General features: G+C 38.5%; 2 protein-coding genes and 1 non-coding gene across 3 annotated transcripts; 2 read left to right on the top strand and 1 right to left on the bottom strand.

The window, feature by feature from the left end:
• The first annotated feature begins 6,207 nt into the window (after positions 1-6,207).
• Positions 6,208-6,549, top strand: LOC118347995. Its single transcript, XM_035688710.1, has one exon. The coding sequence runs from the start codon at positions 6,208-6,210 to the stop codon at positions 6,547-6,549; it is 342 nt and encodes a 113-aa protein (XP_035544603.1).
• Positions 6,550-7,980: 1,431 nt separating this feature from the next.
• Positions 7,981-16,898, bottom strand: LOC118347994. The gene is made up of 5 exons (XM_035688709.1): positions 16,703-16,898; positions 15,953-16,630; positions 9,427-9,698; positions 8,459-8,758; positions 7,981-8,046 (listed from the first exon to the last, which is right to left on the bottom strand). Exons 1-5 carry the CDS (start codon positions 16,896-16,898, stop codon positions 7,981-7,983), a joined length of 1,512 nt encoding a protein of 503 aa, XP_035544602.1.
• A 58-nt stretch (positions 16,899-16,956) lies between these two features.
• LOC118348090 lies at positions 16,957-17,063 on the top strand. The gene has a single exon (XR_004801236.1). It is a non-coding gene; the product is annotated as a small nucleolar RNA R71 (small nucleolar RNA).
• Positions 17,064-17,703: the final 640 nt, after the last annotated feature.

Below are 17,703 nucleotides of genomic sequence, written 5' to 3'. Positions count from 1 at the left end.
AAAAGGCCGCAAAAACTCTTTTAAATTCTTCATCTCTTCTCGAAGAGCTTTTCTTTAAGGGTTGGACCTATCCTTTAAGGTAAGTGCGAGCGAGGTAAGTGTAAAAAGGAAAATACTATATTCATAAATGCTCTTACAAAAGTAACCCTTAGGGCTAGGGGGCGGGGCACCATCATCTTGTTTGGCTCCCGTCGGGTTGGGCAGGTGTCTCGTCTGTAGAAGTAAGATTTTTCAACTTTCCATGGAGATGAACAAACAAGTTGGAGGTGAACCACCTCTTCCCTTCTTAATATAACACACTTCCAAAGCAATGCCTTGGATTGACCTCTTTCGCTGGTTTGGTTTTATCATTTGGAAGAATTCGGAGCTTTATGAGATTGGGAATCTTTTGTGCACGTTTTACTAGTGATGTTTGGACCGAGTGTCTACAACGACCCCATGAAGGCACTCACCAGACTTGGGCAAATGAACACGATAGAGGAGTATAAATAAAGTTTTGAAACTCTGTCCAATAGACTAAAAAACTTTCATATTCTTATAAATTTAGTTATTTTTTAAGTGGGCTTAAGGATGGGACTAGACTTCTTGTTAGAATGTTTAATCCTCCTAATCTAACATTTGCTTACGGCTTAGCTAAACTGTCAGAGGAAAGCATTATGGGTCAGTAGGAAGGGTGTGAAGGCAATGCCTAGTTCAATTGAGGCTGGGATTCTCAAGAACCCACTTGTGAACTCTTTAGAAGGGAATAAGGCTCACAGTGGTAATTGGGTGTTATCAATATAAAGGATTAACAAAAACCAAATTAAGGTTCGCAGAGAAAAATGACTTTTCTATTACTGCGATGCTCAGTGGACGCCAGGGCATAAATGCCTAAAATTGGGACTATTCTTAATTGATGAGGTTGAATTGCAACCCCAGGAAGGGGATGAAATGGAGTCTAAAAGAAACTAGTGAGTGTGTGACAGTTGTGGAACACTATGAGATTTCACTACATGCTATTACAGGGCCCTCAATCCTAAAACCATGAGACTCAAGGGTAAGGTTGGGTTCCAATGGTAGGTAATTTTAGTTGACATTTGAACAATTTCCTAGAGCTGCCAGTAACAAGAATGGGCAATTGCCAGTTAATACTAAGGAGAAAGTGAAGATGCATGTGGCTAATGGAGAGAGAATCAATGCTTTAAGGGTAATCATACAAGGGTTGCCTTTCTTGGTATAGGTGTATGTATTGGTGTTGGCTGGGTGTGACAAGATTTTGAGGGCTAATTGGCTGCAGACCTTGGGAACTATTCTCTGGAATTTCGAAGACCTTTCAATGAGGTTTAAGCTAAGGGATCAAACTTTATCCTTGCGTGGATTCACTTCCTCCACTTTGTTAGAGGAATGTCACCTTAATAGACTCAATAAGCTGGAGTAAGGGTCTAACTCAAGGAAAGCTGGGTACCCAACATCATTATTATGGACGTTGTTTAACTAGTCAGTGGATTTTGATGTAAAAAAAAAGCCTTCCATTGCTGCTCAATGGATATACCTTCCTGGATTGCTGCTGCTATTGTATCTGTTGGACTGTCTTTAGATTCTTGCTTCACGGTTTGGAAAGATTCTTGGTACAGATAATGCCACGTTGTATCAGACTCGTGCTACAGGGGCGAGAGTTTTTGTGGAAGTGGATCTGAAGGTGGAGCCAATTCAAGGTTTCCTGTTGGTGGTCGGTAAAAAACATCATGTTTGGCAAGAAGGGGTGTATGAGAAACAGGGCTTTTATTGTAACAAGTGTTTCCGTCAGGGTCATACGGAGGTGGTTTGCAGGATGGGTGATGGGGCCAAGGCGAAACCAATTTCGAAACGCGGAATTCGGATGGATGGGAAGAAAGGGGATGTCAAAGCTTGGAAGGAGGTGGGAAAGAAGGATAAAAAATTAAATGAAGGTGTAAGTGGAAAGCTGATGGTAGAACCCATTGTAATGTCTGCTAATAAGGAAGGAGGAACTGATGTAATATCAGTTGAGGATAAAGGAAAAATGATTTTAGATGAGGAAAGTCCTCTTCAGGTCCTTGTGGTGAGGGTCTGCTGGGGGAGGGATCTGGTAAAAGTGCTCAAACAGTTCAGGGGGGCGAGATGGTACAAAAAGATGTTCAAAGCGAGGTAAATGACGTGGTGGGGGAGGAAGGGCAGGAGGGAGAAAATAAAGTTCCAGAGGTGCTTAAAGATTGTAGGGCGCTTCAGTCAAGCGAAAGAGGGTAGGGTGGTGAGGTTCTTATTGATTCTGATTCCCTAGGACTAAACATAGGGCTAGAGGAAGGAGAGCTTTGTGAACCTGCTTGTGAAGCTCTGTGTCCGGTGATTCCACATCATGAGGAGGCTGTTTGGTGGTGCAGTGAGGCGATGATTCCACCACGTGATGATGCGAGTAACCAGTTTAGTTTGGTGTCTGAAATTCTGGAACAGGAAAATCAGCTCGTGGTTGAGAATAAGGGGTAGGATTTAGAACAATTTTAGTTGGCGTATGAACAAGAGAGCAGACTGCATAATTTGGCTTCAGAGAAAGGATGTGATTTGGCAGGTGCTCAAACTAGAAGTCCGGTGGTAGAAAATCCCAATAATGGTGTGCGACAATCCCAATGGGTTATTACCCGTCGCGCTAAACTCAATCTATGACGACAAAAATGATGGTGTGGAACGTGCGTGGCATAGGCACGTCAAAGAAAGGCTTGTGGAGGTTGGTCAGGAAATATTCAATATCTATGTTGGCCATTTCGGAACCGTTCATGAAGGAGGATTCGATGTTTTGCTTCACGCAGTATTTAGGTTTTTCTAACTATTGCTCTAATGAAGGATGGGAGGTAAAATGTGGGTAATGTGGAATGGCCAGGATGTTTTGAGGTGGAGAGTATGTTGGATCAAATGATCGCGGGTTGGGTGGTCGTTAATGGGTCAAAAGTGCTTGTCACGTTTGCTTATGCAAAATGCTCCTTTTCAGATTGTAGGGGGCTATGGACTGATCTGGAAGCTTTACCTAAAGGTTTGAATCCTTGGATTATTGTGGGGGATTTTAACATTATTAGAGAGGACGGGGAACGAATTAGGGGGCAGCCTAGACCTTTGGTTGCTATGGAGGAATTTAATAACTGTCTAAATAATTGTGGGGTGGTGGAGTTGAATTCACCTGGTGGCTGTATGTCTTTGTTCAATGGGCATGCTGGTTAGACTAGGAGATGGGTGAAGCTTGACTGGGCTGTTGTGAATGTGCCGTTCATCAATACTTTTCAATCAGCTTGTTTGGAATATTTGGAGGGTAAGACGTCGGATCATAAACCGATGTTGATACATTTCTCAAAGCCTACATCAAGATATGGGCCTCCACCGTTCAGGTATCAAAATATCTGGAGTACTCATGCAAAATTTATGACTTTATGAAACAGGTTTGGACAGAACCAATGTATGATGTGGGAATGTGCAAGTTGGTAGCTAAATTAAAAAAGGCTAATATTTCATTAAAGAGGTGGAATGAAGAGGTTTTTGGACGGGTGGATGTTACTATCAAGGAGTTAGAGTCGCGCATATCGTATCTAGAGGAGCAGCTGAAAAGGGGATATGATTAGGAGTTGGATTATTGGGAGAAGAGGGAGGAGATGCGTGTATCCTAGATTGCGAAGAAGCGAAGGTTAGTGGAGGGTGATCAAAACTCCAAGTTTTTCCATGCGGTTATTAATCAACAACTGAATTCTTCAATGATTGACGCTATGGTTTTGGAGGATGGTACGATTTTGGCTTCACCTGAGGAAGTTCGTGAGCGTGCGGTCAATCACTTCCAGCTTTTTCTTTCTGAACAATCATCGATTGCAATGCCTGATTTGAGCCAGTTGATTTCGACGGTGGTATCGAATGAAGAAAATGAGTGTATTGTTAATGAGCCCTTGGAATTGGTGCTAAAACTGTCTCTTGAGTCGATCCCAAAAGATAGTAGTCCAGGGCCTGATGGTTTTGGTTCGGGCTTTTACAAATCGTGTTGGGATTTTCTCAAAGAAGATTTATTGGAAGCTGCCAAGGATTTTTTTGGTGGGGAGCCGCTCCCCAAAGTTTTCACTTCTTTGTATTTTGTTCTAATTCCTAAAGTGAAGAATCCAAGAAGCTTTGAAAAGCTTAGGCCTATTAGTTTATGCTCTGTTGCCTATAAGATTTTTTCAAAAATTATTGTAGGAAGATTGACGCGCTGCTTGACTAAGATTATTTCTCCAGAACAAGGGGCTTTTCTCCCTGGTAAAAGTATCTTTGAAAATATTACGTTGGCACATGAAATGGTTCATTCTATTAACAGGAAGAGTAAAGGGGAAAATGTGGTATTAAAAGTGGATATGGCTAAGGCTTATGATCGGGTTGACTGGCGGTTTTTGCTTTGGGTTTTGGTTTTTCTAGCCGTGTTCATAAGTTAATAGCGGAATGCATTTGGACTCCATGGTTTTTGGTAATGATGAACGGTACTTATAAGGGATTTTTCAAGTCTCAACGGGGCCTTCGGTAAGGTGATCCACTATCGCCTTATTTATTTATTTTGCTGGAAGAAATTCTCTCTCGGCTCTTAAGAAAAAAATTTGAGGAGGGGAGGGAGGAATGGGAATTTTTATCATCCGAGGGGAGCACTGTTAATCTCTCATTTATTATATACGAATGACTTACTGGTTTTCACTAATGGAGAAAGGAGATCATTGAAGATGCTTATGAAAATGTTGGAGGTGTATGAAAGTTGGTCTGGTCAGTTAATAAACAAGGAAAAATCAGCACTATTCTTGTCAAACAAGATAAGCAGAGCCAAGGCAGGGGTCTTTTCCGTCATACGGGATTTACGGAAGGTAAATTTCCTGCGACATATCTTGAAGCGCCTTTGAGTCCGAGATGCCTTACGGCTAGAATGCTTGATCCATTGGTCTCTAAAATTCGAGATAAGGTGACGAGTTGGAAGGGGAGGTTGCTGTCTCAAAGAGGTTGCCTCATTCTTATTCGGCATGTGTTATCATGCATGGCGACTCATATGCTTGCGGTTCTGGCAGTTCTGTTGGTTGTGATAAGGAAGATAAATTCCAATATTTCGTCATTCTTCCGGGGGGAGAGTAATGGCAAGGAAAAAAAAGAAATGGTGTGATTGGTCAAAGGTTTGCAAACCAATGAATGAAGGGGGTGTTGGGGTTAAGGGACCTAGATGAAGTTCAAAGATCTTTTCACCTGAAGTTTGCTTGGAGGCTTCTGACGGTAGATAATTTGTGGACTCGTTTTTTTAAGGCAAAGTATGTTAGATCCGGTCAAATGGCATTAGTTACTACTTCTCACACGGACTCTCGGTTTTGGAAGTCAGTCTTTAAGGTTTTTCCAAAGGTGTATGAGAATGTATATGTAAAGATTAGAGATGGAAAAGCCTCCTTCTGGTTTGATAAGTGGTTGAGCAGTGGTCCCCTTGCTAAGATCACTAGCACGATCTATCAACCTGAGCTAAAGGTCTAAGATCGCTGGGTATCGGGGAGATGGGATGCCAACATTCTGGAAGAGTTGGTTGGGGCAAGAAAAATGAATGAGATTCTGATGTTGAGTTCAAAGTAGAGAGTGGGGCCTAACGTGTTCATTTGGAAACCTTCTATTAATGGAAATTTCTCAACAACCTCGGCATGGGAGGTAATAAGAGTTAAAAGGGTACAATGGCTGTGGATGGAGTGGGTATGGCACAAACTACTGCCTAAGAGAGTGTCCCTGTTTATGTGGAAAGCCCTGTTCCGTTGCCTGCCGTTAGACGGGAGGGTGCGCAATCTGGGAATTCCGATAGTCTTAGGGTGCAATTGTTGCATGAATAAAATAGAGGAGACCCTGAATCATGTTCTGAGCATGGGGTTAATTGCAAGTATGGTATGGAAGAGAGCGGCGTCGGTGTTTGGGATTATGAACGTGGATGCAAAGCCTTTGAGGGTGAAGATCAGCAGGTGGTTCAAAGTTGCAAAAAAATCAACACATAAGGGAACGATAATTGGTTTATTGCCTATTGTTATTTCTTGGAGACTTTGGCTTCGGCATTGTAAAGCGCGCATGGAAGATAAGCAAGAATCGAGAGAAGCAGTTTGGTTAGTTGTGAGATGTTGGCTAGTAAAAATTGCAGATGGTGTGAAGGGTGCACTACCCTATTCAGATTAGAAAATATTGGAAGAGCTACAGGTAAATACAAGCATGCCGAAGGTTAGAATTCCTTGCAAAGTGTGCTGGGAAAAGCTACCTAAAGGTTGGTTGAAGCTAAATGTTGATGGGTCTTGTAGAGTGAATCTGGGTTCTTGTGGTGGTGGAGGTATCATCCGAGATTCAGTTGGTAATATGAAGGCTGCTTTTTCTGAAAAATTTAAATTGGGTACTAATAATGGAGCAGAGTTGAGGGCTATTATTAGAGGCATTCGACTTTGCAAAGAATTGGATATAAGAATATTTGTATTGAAAGTGATTCGGAGTTGGTGGTGGGTTGGCTCATTTCTGGTGTTTGTATTGTTTGGTACTTATGGGATTTTTGGGAACGATTAGAGGAGGTAAATGCCCTTTGTGTCTCTATAAAACACCAATTTAGAGAAGGGAATCAGGTGGAGGATTTTCTGGCTCATCAAGGAGAGGGGGCAACACAAAGAGATATCTTGCAGGTGATGAAATGCCTAGCAAAATGAGAGGACTTATTTGTATGGAGCTCAGGATTCCAAGTCTGCGGCTGTAATTAAAGTATTTCTTTTGGGATTGGTTCGGTTTGATTTTGTTTTGGGTATTTTATAGGTTTTGCTAGATTGGTTGGGTTTCGTTTTAATAGTTTTGTTGTCTGGGAGGCTTGGTATAGGATATTTGTAAAGGCCTTGGGTTGGGATTTACACGGTATTTTGCCGCCATAAGCGAGGGGTTTTAATAAAAGTGGGAGGGGGTTACTCGCAGACATGTGACATTTTCTCTTTGATAAAAAAAAAGAAGAGAAATTAAATTTGAACAGCAACAGAATAAATAGAGCATTCTCACTTCTAACACAAACATCTCTTCTCAATCATTGTAAATCTCTCAACATACCTATCTTTATTGCACTTTCAAGTATTTCTCTCTTTTGCCCTCTATTCAGCAAGTCGAACCTTTTTTTTTTTTGAAAATATTCCATACTTTCTCGACTGCTTTTGTGGATGACTCTCGTCGACCTTTTCTTGTTGGCCACACAGTAGACGAGTTAACTCTTCACACCCCCAAACTTATGATTTTAATAATATTGCTATAATTAACTTTACTTGTAGTCCTTCTACCTCTCTTTCCTTTCATGCTCTTGTGAGTCTATGACTTTGTGTAAACTTGGTTCTCTTGAAAGGTAAATAAATCAGTGTTTAAGCTCAAATAGGTTAGAGAATATGAGGTTTACAAGAAAGAAAAATATAAGGCCAAAATATATTTCAATAAAGCTCAAATGGGTGACTAGAGATAAAGATAATAAATAGGTAAGCTTGAAAGACTCAATCAGTCCAAAGAATACCTTAACAATTTTCCCAATAAATTTCGCCTCGAGTGTAATTAAACAAGTTCTAGAGTAAGTTGAGACCATACAAATTCACAAAATTCACATAAAATTTCTCTAGGCACTCAAAACAATTAATGATTATAAGAAGCATTTATTGAACATAGAAAATATCAAATTAAGTAAGATCAAGTAAAAAATTAACAACTAGACTTAAGCAATGAGAATTTTTGTTAAAAATTATAATCAATTTCAATCATATTCTTATCATAGGCTTTTTATTCATCAAACCATACTGTTTTTATCATCATCATCATCATTATTATTATATATATATATATATATTTATATATAAATAAAATAATATCCTTTCCTCCCAAACTTAAATATCACATTGTCCTCAATGGGAAAAATGAAAAAAAACTAAAGTAAAGAATGAGAGAAGGTAAGAGATGCTCCCCTAATTGTTTCCAGTTTTGCTAATTGAATATTTTCCATGAAGGTGTAGTTGTGTACTCCTTGGAGATCTCTTCGTCTATTTGTTCCTGCAAGGTGAAAGCAAAAAAATAATATTAAGCAAAAATCAAATAAAATAAAAACTTGGGTTGCCTCCCAAAAGCTCTTTGTTTAAAGTCTATAGCTAGACATTGTCCTCTCATCATTTATTATTGGAGAGATTGATGGAACATTTTTTCGAGTTAAAGTCTCCATCCATATAGGGTCTTAATCTCTGTCCATTAACTTTAAATGTGTCTTTTGTCTCGTGATGGACTTCAACCACCCCATAGGGAAAGACATAGGTCACCACAAATGGTCCTGACCACTGAGAGCGCAACTTTTTTTCTGGAAGAGTCGAAGTCTTGAGTCAAATAATAGAAATTTCTGCCCGACTTTGAATTCCCTTATTAGAATATACTTATCATGCTATCCTTTAGTTTTATCTTTGTAAATCCAAACATTCTCATAAGCATCATTGCAGAACTCATCCATCTCGTTGATCTGCAGTATTCTCTTCTCCCCAGCCGCTTGTAAATCAAAATTCAGTGTTCTCATCGCCCAATAGGCTCTATGATCTAGCTCCACGAGTAGATGGCAAGCTTTTCCATAAACGAGCCGATAAGGCAACATCCCAATCGGTGTTTTGAATGTTGTCCGATAAGCCCATAGTGCGTCATCTAACCTTCTCGCCCAGTCGGTCTGAGAGACACTCACGGTCTTCTCTAGTATGCGCTTGAACTCTTTATTAGAGACCTCGACCTGGTTGTTCGTTTGAGGATGGTATGGTTTCGCCACGTGATGGGTAATGTCATACTTAGTCAGTAGTGCTTTAAATTGGTGCAAAAATGCTTCCTGCCATTACTGATTATGGCCCTCGGCGTGCCGAATCGAGAAAAGATGTTCTTCTGCAGGAAATTCACTATGACTCTTGCATCATTGGTCGGTAAGGCGACTGCTTCCACCCATTTGGAGACATAATCTACAGCAACCAAAATAAATTTATTGGAACATGAGGATGGAAAAGGATCCATGAAATCTATACCCCAAATATCAAATAATTCAATCATTAAAATATTTTTTAAAGGCATCTCATGTTTCCTAGAAATGTTGCCAACCTTTTGAAAATGATCACATAAATTAACAAAATTAAAAGAGTATTTAAAAATAGTCAGTCAATAAAAGCTGCATTGTAAAACTTTCGCTGCTATTTTTGCTCTACCAAAGTGACCGCCTGCTTCCAATGAGTGGCAATGTCTGAGTATGCTCTCTATCTCCTCCTCGGGCACACATCTCCTGATTATCTGGTCTGCATAATGCCGGTATAGAAAAGGTTCCTCCCAAAAATAATATTTCAAGTCGGAGAAGAACTTCTTCTTTTGTTGATATGTCATCTCGGTCGGTAGAATTCTGGACAACAAATAATTTACCATATTGGCATACCATAGAACAACTTGTATAGCTATTAATTTCTCGTCCGGGAAGGTCTCATTAATGGGGAATTTATCCTCGCTGGTCGTCTCTTTAAGTTCAAGACGAGATAAGTGGTCGGCTACTATATTCTCGGTACATTTCTTATCTTTTATTTCCAAATCAAACTCCTGTAATAGCAGAATCCATCTTAATAGTCTTGCTTTGACATCCCTCTTCGACAACAAGTATTTAAGAGCTGAGTGATCGGTGTAGACGACCACCTTCAAACCTATCAAATAAGAATGAAATTTGTCAAAGGCAAACACAACTGCTAACAATTCTTTTTCAGTGGTAACATAATTAAATTGAGCTTCTATTAAGGTCCGACTTGCATAATAGATAACATGAAAATTTTTGTCTTTTCTCTGCCCCAAAACAACCCCTATAGCATAGTCGTTAGCATCACACATTAATTCAAAAGGTAAATTCTAATCCGGTGATACAATGATAGGTGCTGAAATTAATTTCTTTTTCAATATTTCAAAAGCACGTAAGCATTCATCAGAAAGTTCAAACCGAGTATCTTTAATCAACCGATTGCAGAGAGGTTTAGTAATTTGGGAAAAATCATTGATAAATCGACGATAGAACCCGACATAACCCAAGAAGCTCCTCACGCCCTTCACATTGGTCGGTGGTGAGAGTTTGACCTAAATTCCCTAGAGGAAATGCGGTGGATGAGCACTATTCTCTTCTTAACCATGAAGTGACATTTTTTCCAATTTAAAACAAGATTTATTTCCTTGCATCTCTGCAAAACCAAAGATAAATTCATTAAACAATTATCAAAAGAGTGACAAAAAATTGAGAAGTCATCCACAAAGACTTCCAAAATTTTTTCCACTATGTCCTAGAAGATGGACATCATGCATCTTTGGAAAGTGGCTAGCGCATTGCAAAGACCAAAAGGCACATGCCTATATGCAAAAGTGCCATAAGGACAGGTGAAAGTGGGCTTCTCTTGATCCTCAGGTGCAATGGCTATTTGATTGTAACTGGAATATCCATCTAGAAAATAGTAGTAAGCGTGACCAGTAAGTCTTTCTAGCATTTGATCAATAAAAGGAAGGAAAAATGATCTTTTCGAGTAGCATCATTCAGTCTTTGATAGTTTATGTATACTCACCATCCTGTGACTGTTCTCATTGGTATGAGTTCATTGTTGTCATTCTTGATCACAGTTATCATTCCTTTCTTAGGGACGACTTGCACTGGACTTACCTATGTACTATCTGAGATTGGATAAATGATCCTGACATCTAAAAGTTTCAATACCTCTTTATGCACCACTTCTTGCATCGATGGATCAATCTCATTTGGGGTTGGACGATTTAAAATTATTCTCCATTAAAATCTTGTGCATGCAAATTGAAGGATAATTCCTTTAATGTCCAAGATGGTCCAACCCAAGGCCATTCTGTGTTCATGCAAGACTAGCAACAACTTCTCTTTCTCTGCATCATTCAAAGAACTGTTAATAATAACTGGAAAAGTAGAGTCCTGACCTAAGAAAGCGTATCTTAAATTTGATGGAAGCGGTTTGAGTTCATGCTTGGGTGGCTCCTTACTTGGAAATGTCGGCTGAGATGAGTTTAGTTATTTCGCTTTTGGTTTTATTGAAGGAGGAAAGGATGGTGTAGCCTCCAAATATCGCTCACACTCCCTAACCTCTTCATCTTCAGATTCAATAGATGTAGAGTGAGTAAGACATACCTCAAGTGGTAGTTTTGGAAATTCAGCTCCATAAGTCTCATCGGTCATGACCACGTCTCGATCGCTTATTTGAAAACAAGAATGTACCTCAGAAGGAAATTCCATATATTTAAATACATCAAAAGTGACCTTGTGATGACCTGAGTTTGTCTAAACATGGCCCATATAATTTCTTCTTGGTTGCCATGGCATTTTAAGAGCCTTAGTTACTTTGGAAAGCCTTAGAGTCTTTGATTTAGTGATTTGAGACCAAGAGGGGAGATACCCTAAATTTGCCTTGTAATTTTCGGCCCTATTTAGAAACCCAGGCCCAATGACTTTAAGTCCATGGCCCAAACCTTAGTCACAAGTGCCATGTGTTATGCATGTGTTGCAGTATGAATCTGGTCTTGATAGTAGGCTAAGGGGGAGAGAGAAGTGTTGGGAAACACCAAGAGGTGGCTTACACGCCTATCCTAGAGGACTTGCCACTTGTTAACATGCTAGAAACTTTCTAGAAGAATCAAGGGACAAAAGGGACCTAGGACGGCCAAAGAATTTTCGGCCAGCCCATTTTCCCACACACCTAGACCCTTATTTGGCCTGATTTTGAGTTCCAAGGTAGATTTATAGGAAAAGGAAGCCTAGAGAAGAGGAAGGAGGTTTTTCTGGAAAAGATGCATTGGAAACCGAAAGGGACACATAGGATTTTAGATTTTTGTCAGAATTTGCCAAGTGTCAAGCATGCGTTAAGCTTTGAGAAGATTAGATGAAGAGACTCTTGTATTAAAGGACAAATATGCCCCTAGGATTTCGGCTACCACATTTCCAATGCACCTCTTCACTCGCCACTTGTCATTTTGGTTATGTTTAGACCAGTGGCACATGAGGAGTCATCTTGGGAAGGAGCAATAGAAGATGAAGCATCAACTTGGAAAGTGGAAGAGAGAGTGGATGGCTAGGGCAAGGTACATGCCCATGCCACTTGTGATCCATGCCAAAAGTTGTTTGTTGGGAAAATGAAGAGGCATGAGATGTTTTACAAAGATATCCTTGAAGAGATATTCATTTGCTTAAGGAAATGAATGGCATAGAGGGGAAAGAAGGGATTTTGGCCAAGGGACGAGAAACCCTACACGCCACCCCCAAGATGTCCCTTCCCAATGCAAATCCAAGTGGGGATTCTAGGATTCATTCTCAGCAAAAGAGAAAGGGGAAGAAGAAACCTATGCCGCTTGTCATCCATGCAAGGATTTTGGAAGCAACCAAAGAGGGAAGTGAGGAGACTGATATAAAAAGGAGGGAGTGCATGCCTATGGCATTTTCCCCTGCCATTTTTTGGAATTTGCTGAACTCTCACTCATACCACACAATTCTCACATGTTCACTTGAAGATTCTCTCACTTTCTCGTATTTTCTTTCCAACCAAACAAGGAAGATTCCTTTCAAGAGAGAGGATTTCGGCACCATCAAGGATAGACAAGGTAAGGATCGGTTCTCTCTTAGTTTTGCACACACATGTCACTTTCTCAACCCAAAAATGAGATTCAAATCTTATAGGACTTCAAGAATGGTGAGATACACACGTTTTTTGCCCGTTTTCTTGGATAATGACTTAAGGTTTTTAAGGAACCCTTTGAAGTCGATTAGTGGGGGGGGAGTTCATCCTCCATGTTTTCAGCCACCAAATGTATTTTTGTTCTACTTTAGGTTTTGTTTTACTACATTAATGGAATAAATGGATTTTTGACCTAAGAACTCTAAAAGCTGATTGGTTTAAGATCAAGTGATGCCCTAGAAATTCTCACATACTCAAGAACATGAAATAGGATTTTTAGATACTCTTTCTAATGTAGTATATTCGGATTTACAGCTTGCTAGTATTTCTTTACGCAGATTTTTGTAAGTATATACTCAACTTACTCTTGGTTAATATTTGTATATGATTGTATAAATCCTTTCATTGTTATGTTTACTTTGTTTATTATTTCTTGTTGTTGGTTTGAATATACTTATATGATCTTGGAATATGAATATTAAATGAATGGTATGATTCGGTTTTAAGTGAAAATGGCAAGAATTTTCAATGAATGTTTCAGTTTTTAAGGAAAACATTGTGGTTGATTTGTGTTACTTGATGATTGTGCTATACCATGTCTTAGAAGTTTTAGATTTTGGCCAAACACCATGATTTTATGTTTCGTTTCATTATGCTTAGATTTCTAAGCAAATATGTTTGAAGAAGAAGCATGTTTAAGTGATGAATTTTCATGTTTTGCATCTATATGTTTTGGCCAAGGCGCTTTTTCATGGGTTCGTGTATGTGTTTTGATATCTCATATGGTTTATATTATCATGCGATGAAATGAACATGTTATGTTTGGTTATTTCATGCATGGGATTTCACATGTCGTATGTTAAGTGTAAGAGCACGGCTAAGGAGAATCGTGTTGTGTCCATCATCTGAACAAGAATAAGAGCTTATGTGATAAGGATCACTCGATGCAAATCTTTTGATATGTTCTGATACGGCAAGTTCTGATTAAGATCACATGAATAAGAAAAGTTAAGAAGTTTTATTGAAAAGTTAAGTTTTGTTACAAGTCAAGTGCATAAGTCAAGTATATGTCCATGCATGCATTTCATGATATACCTCTTGTATGCTCGTGTTAATCGTGGTATGTTGTGTGATTACTTGCTGAGATTTCTTGAAATCTCATTGTGATAGTTTCCACTACCATTCTCCAATTGGAATGGTAGAAGTTGTTGCAGGTACCTCGGATACCCAAAAAACATGAACCTAGACGGTTCCTTGATAGAGGACGAGTATATTGTCCAAGCTCATCATGACTATACTGCTGACACATTAAAATACACGGCCAAGCTTCTCAGGGAGATCCTAACTAGTATTAGTGAGATCGAGATTGATGCTACAATCTATCAATCATCCAAGAATATGAAGTTTTGGTGGAATATAGACTAGCTGTCTACTTATCTGGAGCGAGCCTCAGTTGACACAAAGGCAACAACAAAGGACTTAGGTTTGATACCGCCCGAGCCTCAGCAATCCCATGGAGTCTTCTGGTGTTTGTCTCCTAATGAGACAATAGTTATGAAGAGAATGAGAACTTAAAATTATTTTGTGGAAAAAAAGAAGAAGAGAGAGACAGGACTTATGGTTTTAGACCTCAACTTTTGTGGAACTATGTTTTGAGGAGGTCCCGTGTTTTGGGAGATTTAAACTATACTCTATGATTTTGGGATGTTATGTCTTTATGACTCATGTTTAAGTTTTGGGAAATGTTGGGATATGATATTAGTATGGTGCCATGTGCTTTGCAATTGCTTATCGCATTGCTTAGATTATCCGACCTTTACTATTTTTTCGTTGTTACATTATTGCATACTGCTAGTGTACTTAGGTGCATAGCATATTATCTGTCATGTACGAGGAGTGTGTAGCCTTGTGTTATGTGTCCTGGCATTTCAGTCACCGTCCAATCCCAAGTGGGGGTTATGGTTACCACATACCTACTCCTTGCCAACCCTCAAAATGAGTTTCCCTTGCTGGACATCAATTAAAGTTTTCTCTGTTGCAAGGAATGGTCGACCAAGTATCAAAAGGATTTCCTCGTCCTCCTTCATATCGAGTACAATGAAGTCGGCCGGGAAGATGAACTTATCAACTTTCACCAGTACGTCCACAATGAGTCCTCTCGGGTATTTAAGAGCACTCTCATTGGATTAGCTAAAGTTAAAGGATATTTTTTATGAATGTAAGAGAAATTTGACTTTTAGCTATTCTATTTACATAAGTCTCCACATTGGAATAGTTATTTTTTCATTATATAATAATAAAATAATATAAGATAAACTTGATTTTAATTATTCACATCAAATCTCCACATTAGATTACACATTTATTTATTATATAATAATGAATAACTAATAATTTCAAAAATATATAATTTTTTTAATTATTAATTTAATTTATTTTATCATATTTTAGTATTCTACCTATTATATATTAATTAATAATCATATTCTTATTAAATTAATATATCACTAACTCAAATTAATATATCAATTTCAAAAATATTTTAATATTTTAATTTTTTGAATTATGAAATTATTTTATTTTATCATATTTTACTATTCATAATATTATATATGAATTAGTAATTATATTCTAATTAAATTATGGATTAAAAATAGAAACTAGAAAGACATTGATAGAGACCTCGGGAGAGAGAAACAAATGATATAAAATGGATTTAATGAATAAACAGTGTCTTTCAAATTTGGAAATAACTTTAGAAGTTACTGTAGTTATATTCCAAACATTTGGAATATAACTATTTCAATGTGATACATTTTATGGTTCAATAGCTAAATTCTCATTGGATTTAGTTTTTAGCTAATCCAATGAGAGTGCTCTAATAGACCTGTCTGCCAACTGTAGGGAGATGGTGGTCGGCTTTGCTTCTCTAAGATCTAGTTTCCTGAAAATAGAGAGAGGCATTAGACTAATACTTGCCCCTAAGTCACATCAAACTTTATCAAAATATAAATTTCCTATAGTGCAAGAGATCTTGAAACTCCCTGGATCTTGAAACTTAGGCGGCAACTTCTTTTATAAAATTGCACTGCTGTCCTCGGTCAACATCACAGTTTCATGCTCCTCCAACTTTTGTTTTTTTGATAATATATCATTAAAAAATTTTGCATATTTAGGCATTTGCTCTAACATCTCAATGAGAGGAATATTAATATGCAGTTGCTTAAATATACTAAGGAATTTAGAGAATTGATTATCAATCTTATTTTTTCTTAATCTTTGTAGAAAAAGAATTGATGGATCATAAATTGAAGGAGAATAAGTTTCAGAATTAAACTCCCTAGATTTCTTAGGTTTTGTAACCCCTTTATTCTCTTTAGTTTTCTTAGCTTGCTGGTCAGTTGCATCCCGATCGGTTTCTTTCACCTCATACTTGATTTTCTTCTTCTCGGACTCCACATTTTTGGCAGCTTCTGCATCTCGCTCGGTATTTACCATCTCTGGTTGGTCATATGTCCACCCACTTCTCAATGTTTTGGCTTTGACATGCTCATTCGTATTGGTCACAATGTTGCTCGATAGAGTCCCTATTGTCCTTTCGGTAAGCATGTTTGAGAGCTGACCGATTTGTGCCTCCAGATTTCGGATTGAAGTTGATTGATTTTGGTTCACCATATCATTCTTTTGCATGTACTGCATGAACATATATTCAACTGTCAGCTTCTTCTCTTGGTGTAGAAACTGTTGAGGTGGTCTGATCGGCACTTGATTATTGCTCCATAAAAAATTAGGGTGATTTCTCCATCCGGGATTGAATGTGTTTGAATAAGAATTGCTTTGACGTTGGAAATTGGACACGTAATGGGCTTGTTCATAACTCGATTGGGCGAAAGGATTCCCCACTTGGCAATCTACATTTGAATGATTTCCTGCGCAATGATCACAAACAACATTAGTTTGAATAGCATTACCATTCATTTTACATATTTGTTTGGATTGATTTCCCAACTGGGCCGCAATTGCGGACATAGAGTCAAGCTCAACGATACTGGTCGCCTTCTTTGGCATTGCTCTCTCTGAGGCCCACTGATAGTTGTTAGATGCCAACTCTTCCAGAAGTTCATATGCAGCTTTAGGGGTCTTACCCATTAATACTCCTCTTGTGGCTGCATCAACCATAGATCAATTTGTGGGTACCAAACTATTGTAAAGTGTCTGTACTTGAAACTAGGCCGGGAGGTAATGATATGGACACTTGCGCAATGCATCCTTGTATCTCTCCCATGCCTCATATAATGATTCACCCTCAAATTGGGTGAAGTTAGTGATATCATTCCTTAACTTTGCTGTTTTGGCTAGAGGGAAATATTTTGCTAAGAGGTTTTGTGCCAACTGCTCCCAGGTGGTGATGATGCTAAGTAGCAAAGAGTTCAACCAAGCTTTTACTTTTTCCCTAAGTGAAAAAGGAAAAAGTCTCAATCGAATTGCATCATTTGTCACTCCGTTGTGTTTAAAAGTATGAAAAATTTTAAGAAAATTTACAATCTCGACATTAGGATCCTCTTATGACATCCCCCCAAACTAGATGCTTTATTGAATCATGTGAATGATGGCTAGTTTGATCTCGAAGTTATTGGCTTGTATAGCTGGCTACCTTATACTAGATGTCGCCCCATTGACAGAGGGCATCGCATAGTCTCTTAACGTCTTGTGCTCCTGATCCACCATATTGATTTTGGAGGTGGCGACCTCTTTCTTCTTCTCTTTATTGATCCAACTTAAGATTCTTTCAATCTAGGGATCAAAAAGTGTATGCTCTAACTATTTAGATCAGTGCATGCACTTCTGATTCTTGAAAAGAAAAATCAAACTGAGATCTAATTTAAACAAATAAAATAAAATCTAAAGTAGTAAAAATCTAGCTAGTATCAATATTAATAACAAATAACTATTTCCCAGCAACGGCGCCAAAAACTTGTTGTGC

This window comes from Juglans regia, chromosome 3, assembly GCF_001411555.2.
Source record: "Juglans regia cultivar Chandler chromosome 3, Walnut 2.0, whole genome shotgun sequence".
Lineage (NCBI taxonomy): Eukaryota > Viridiplantae > Streptophyta > Magnoliopsida > Fagales > Juglandaceae > Juglans > Juglans regia.
This window is presented reverse-complemented; position numbering and strand designations above follow the sequence as displayed.

Coding starts and splice junctions, on each gene's coding strand:
- LOC118347994 (XM_035688709.1), bottom strand. CDS start 16,898: ATGGTTGATGCAGCCACAAGAGGAGTATTAATGGGTAAGACCCCTAAA. Junction 16,631..16,702: donor AAATCAATCCAAACAAATAT/GTAAAATGAATG, acceptor ATTCAAATGTAG/ATTGCCAAGTGGGGAATCCT. Junction 8,759..9,426: donor TTCTATGGTATGCCAATATG/GTAAATTATTTG, acceptor ACGAACAACCAG/GTCGAGGTCTCTAATAAAGA.
- LOC118347995 (XM_035688710.1), top strand. CDS start 6,208: ATGCCGAAGGTTAGAATTCCTTGCAAAGTGTGCTGGGAAAAGCTACCT.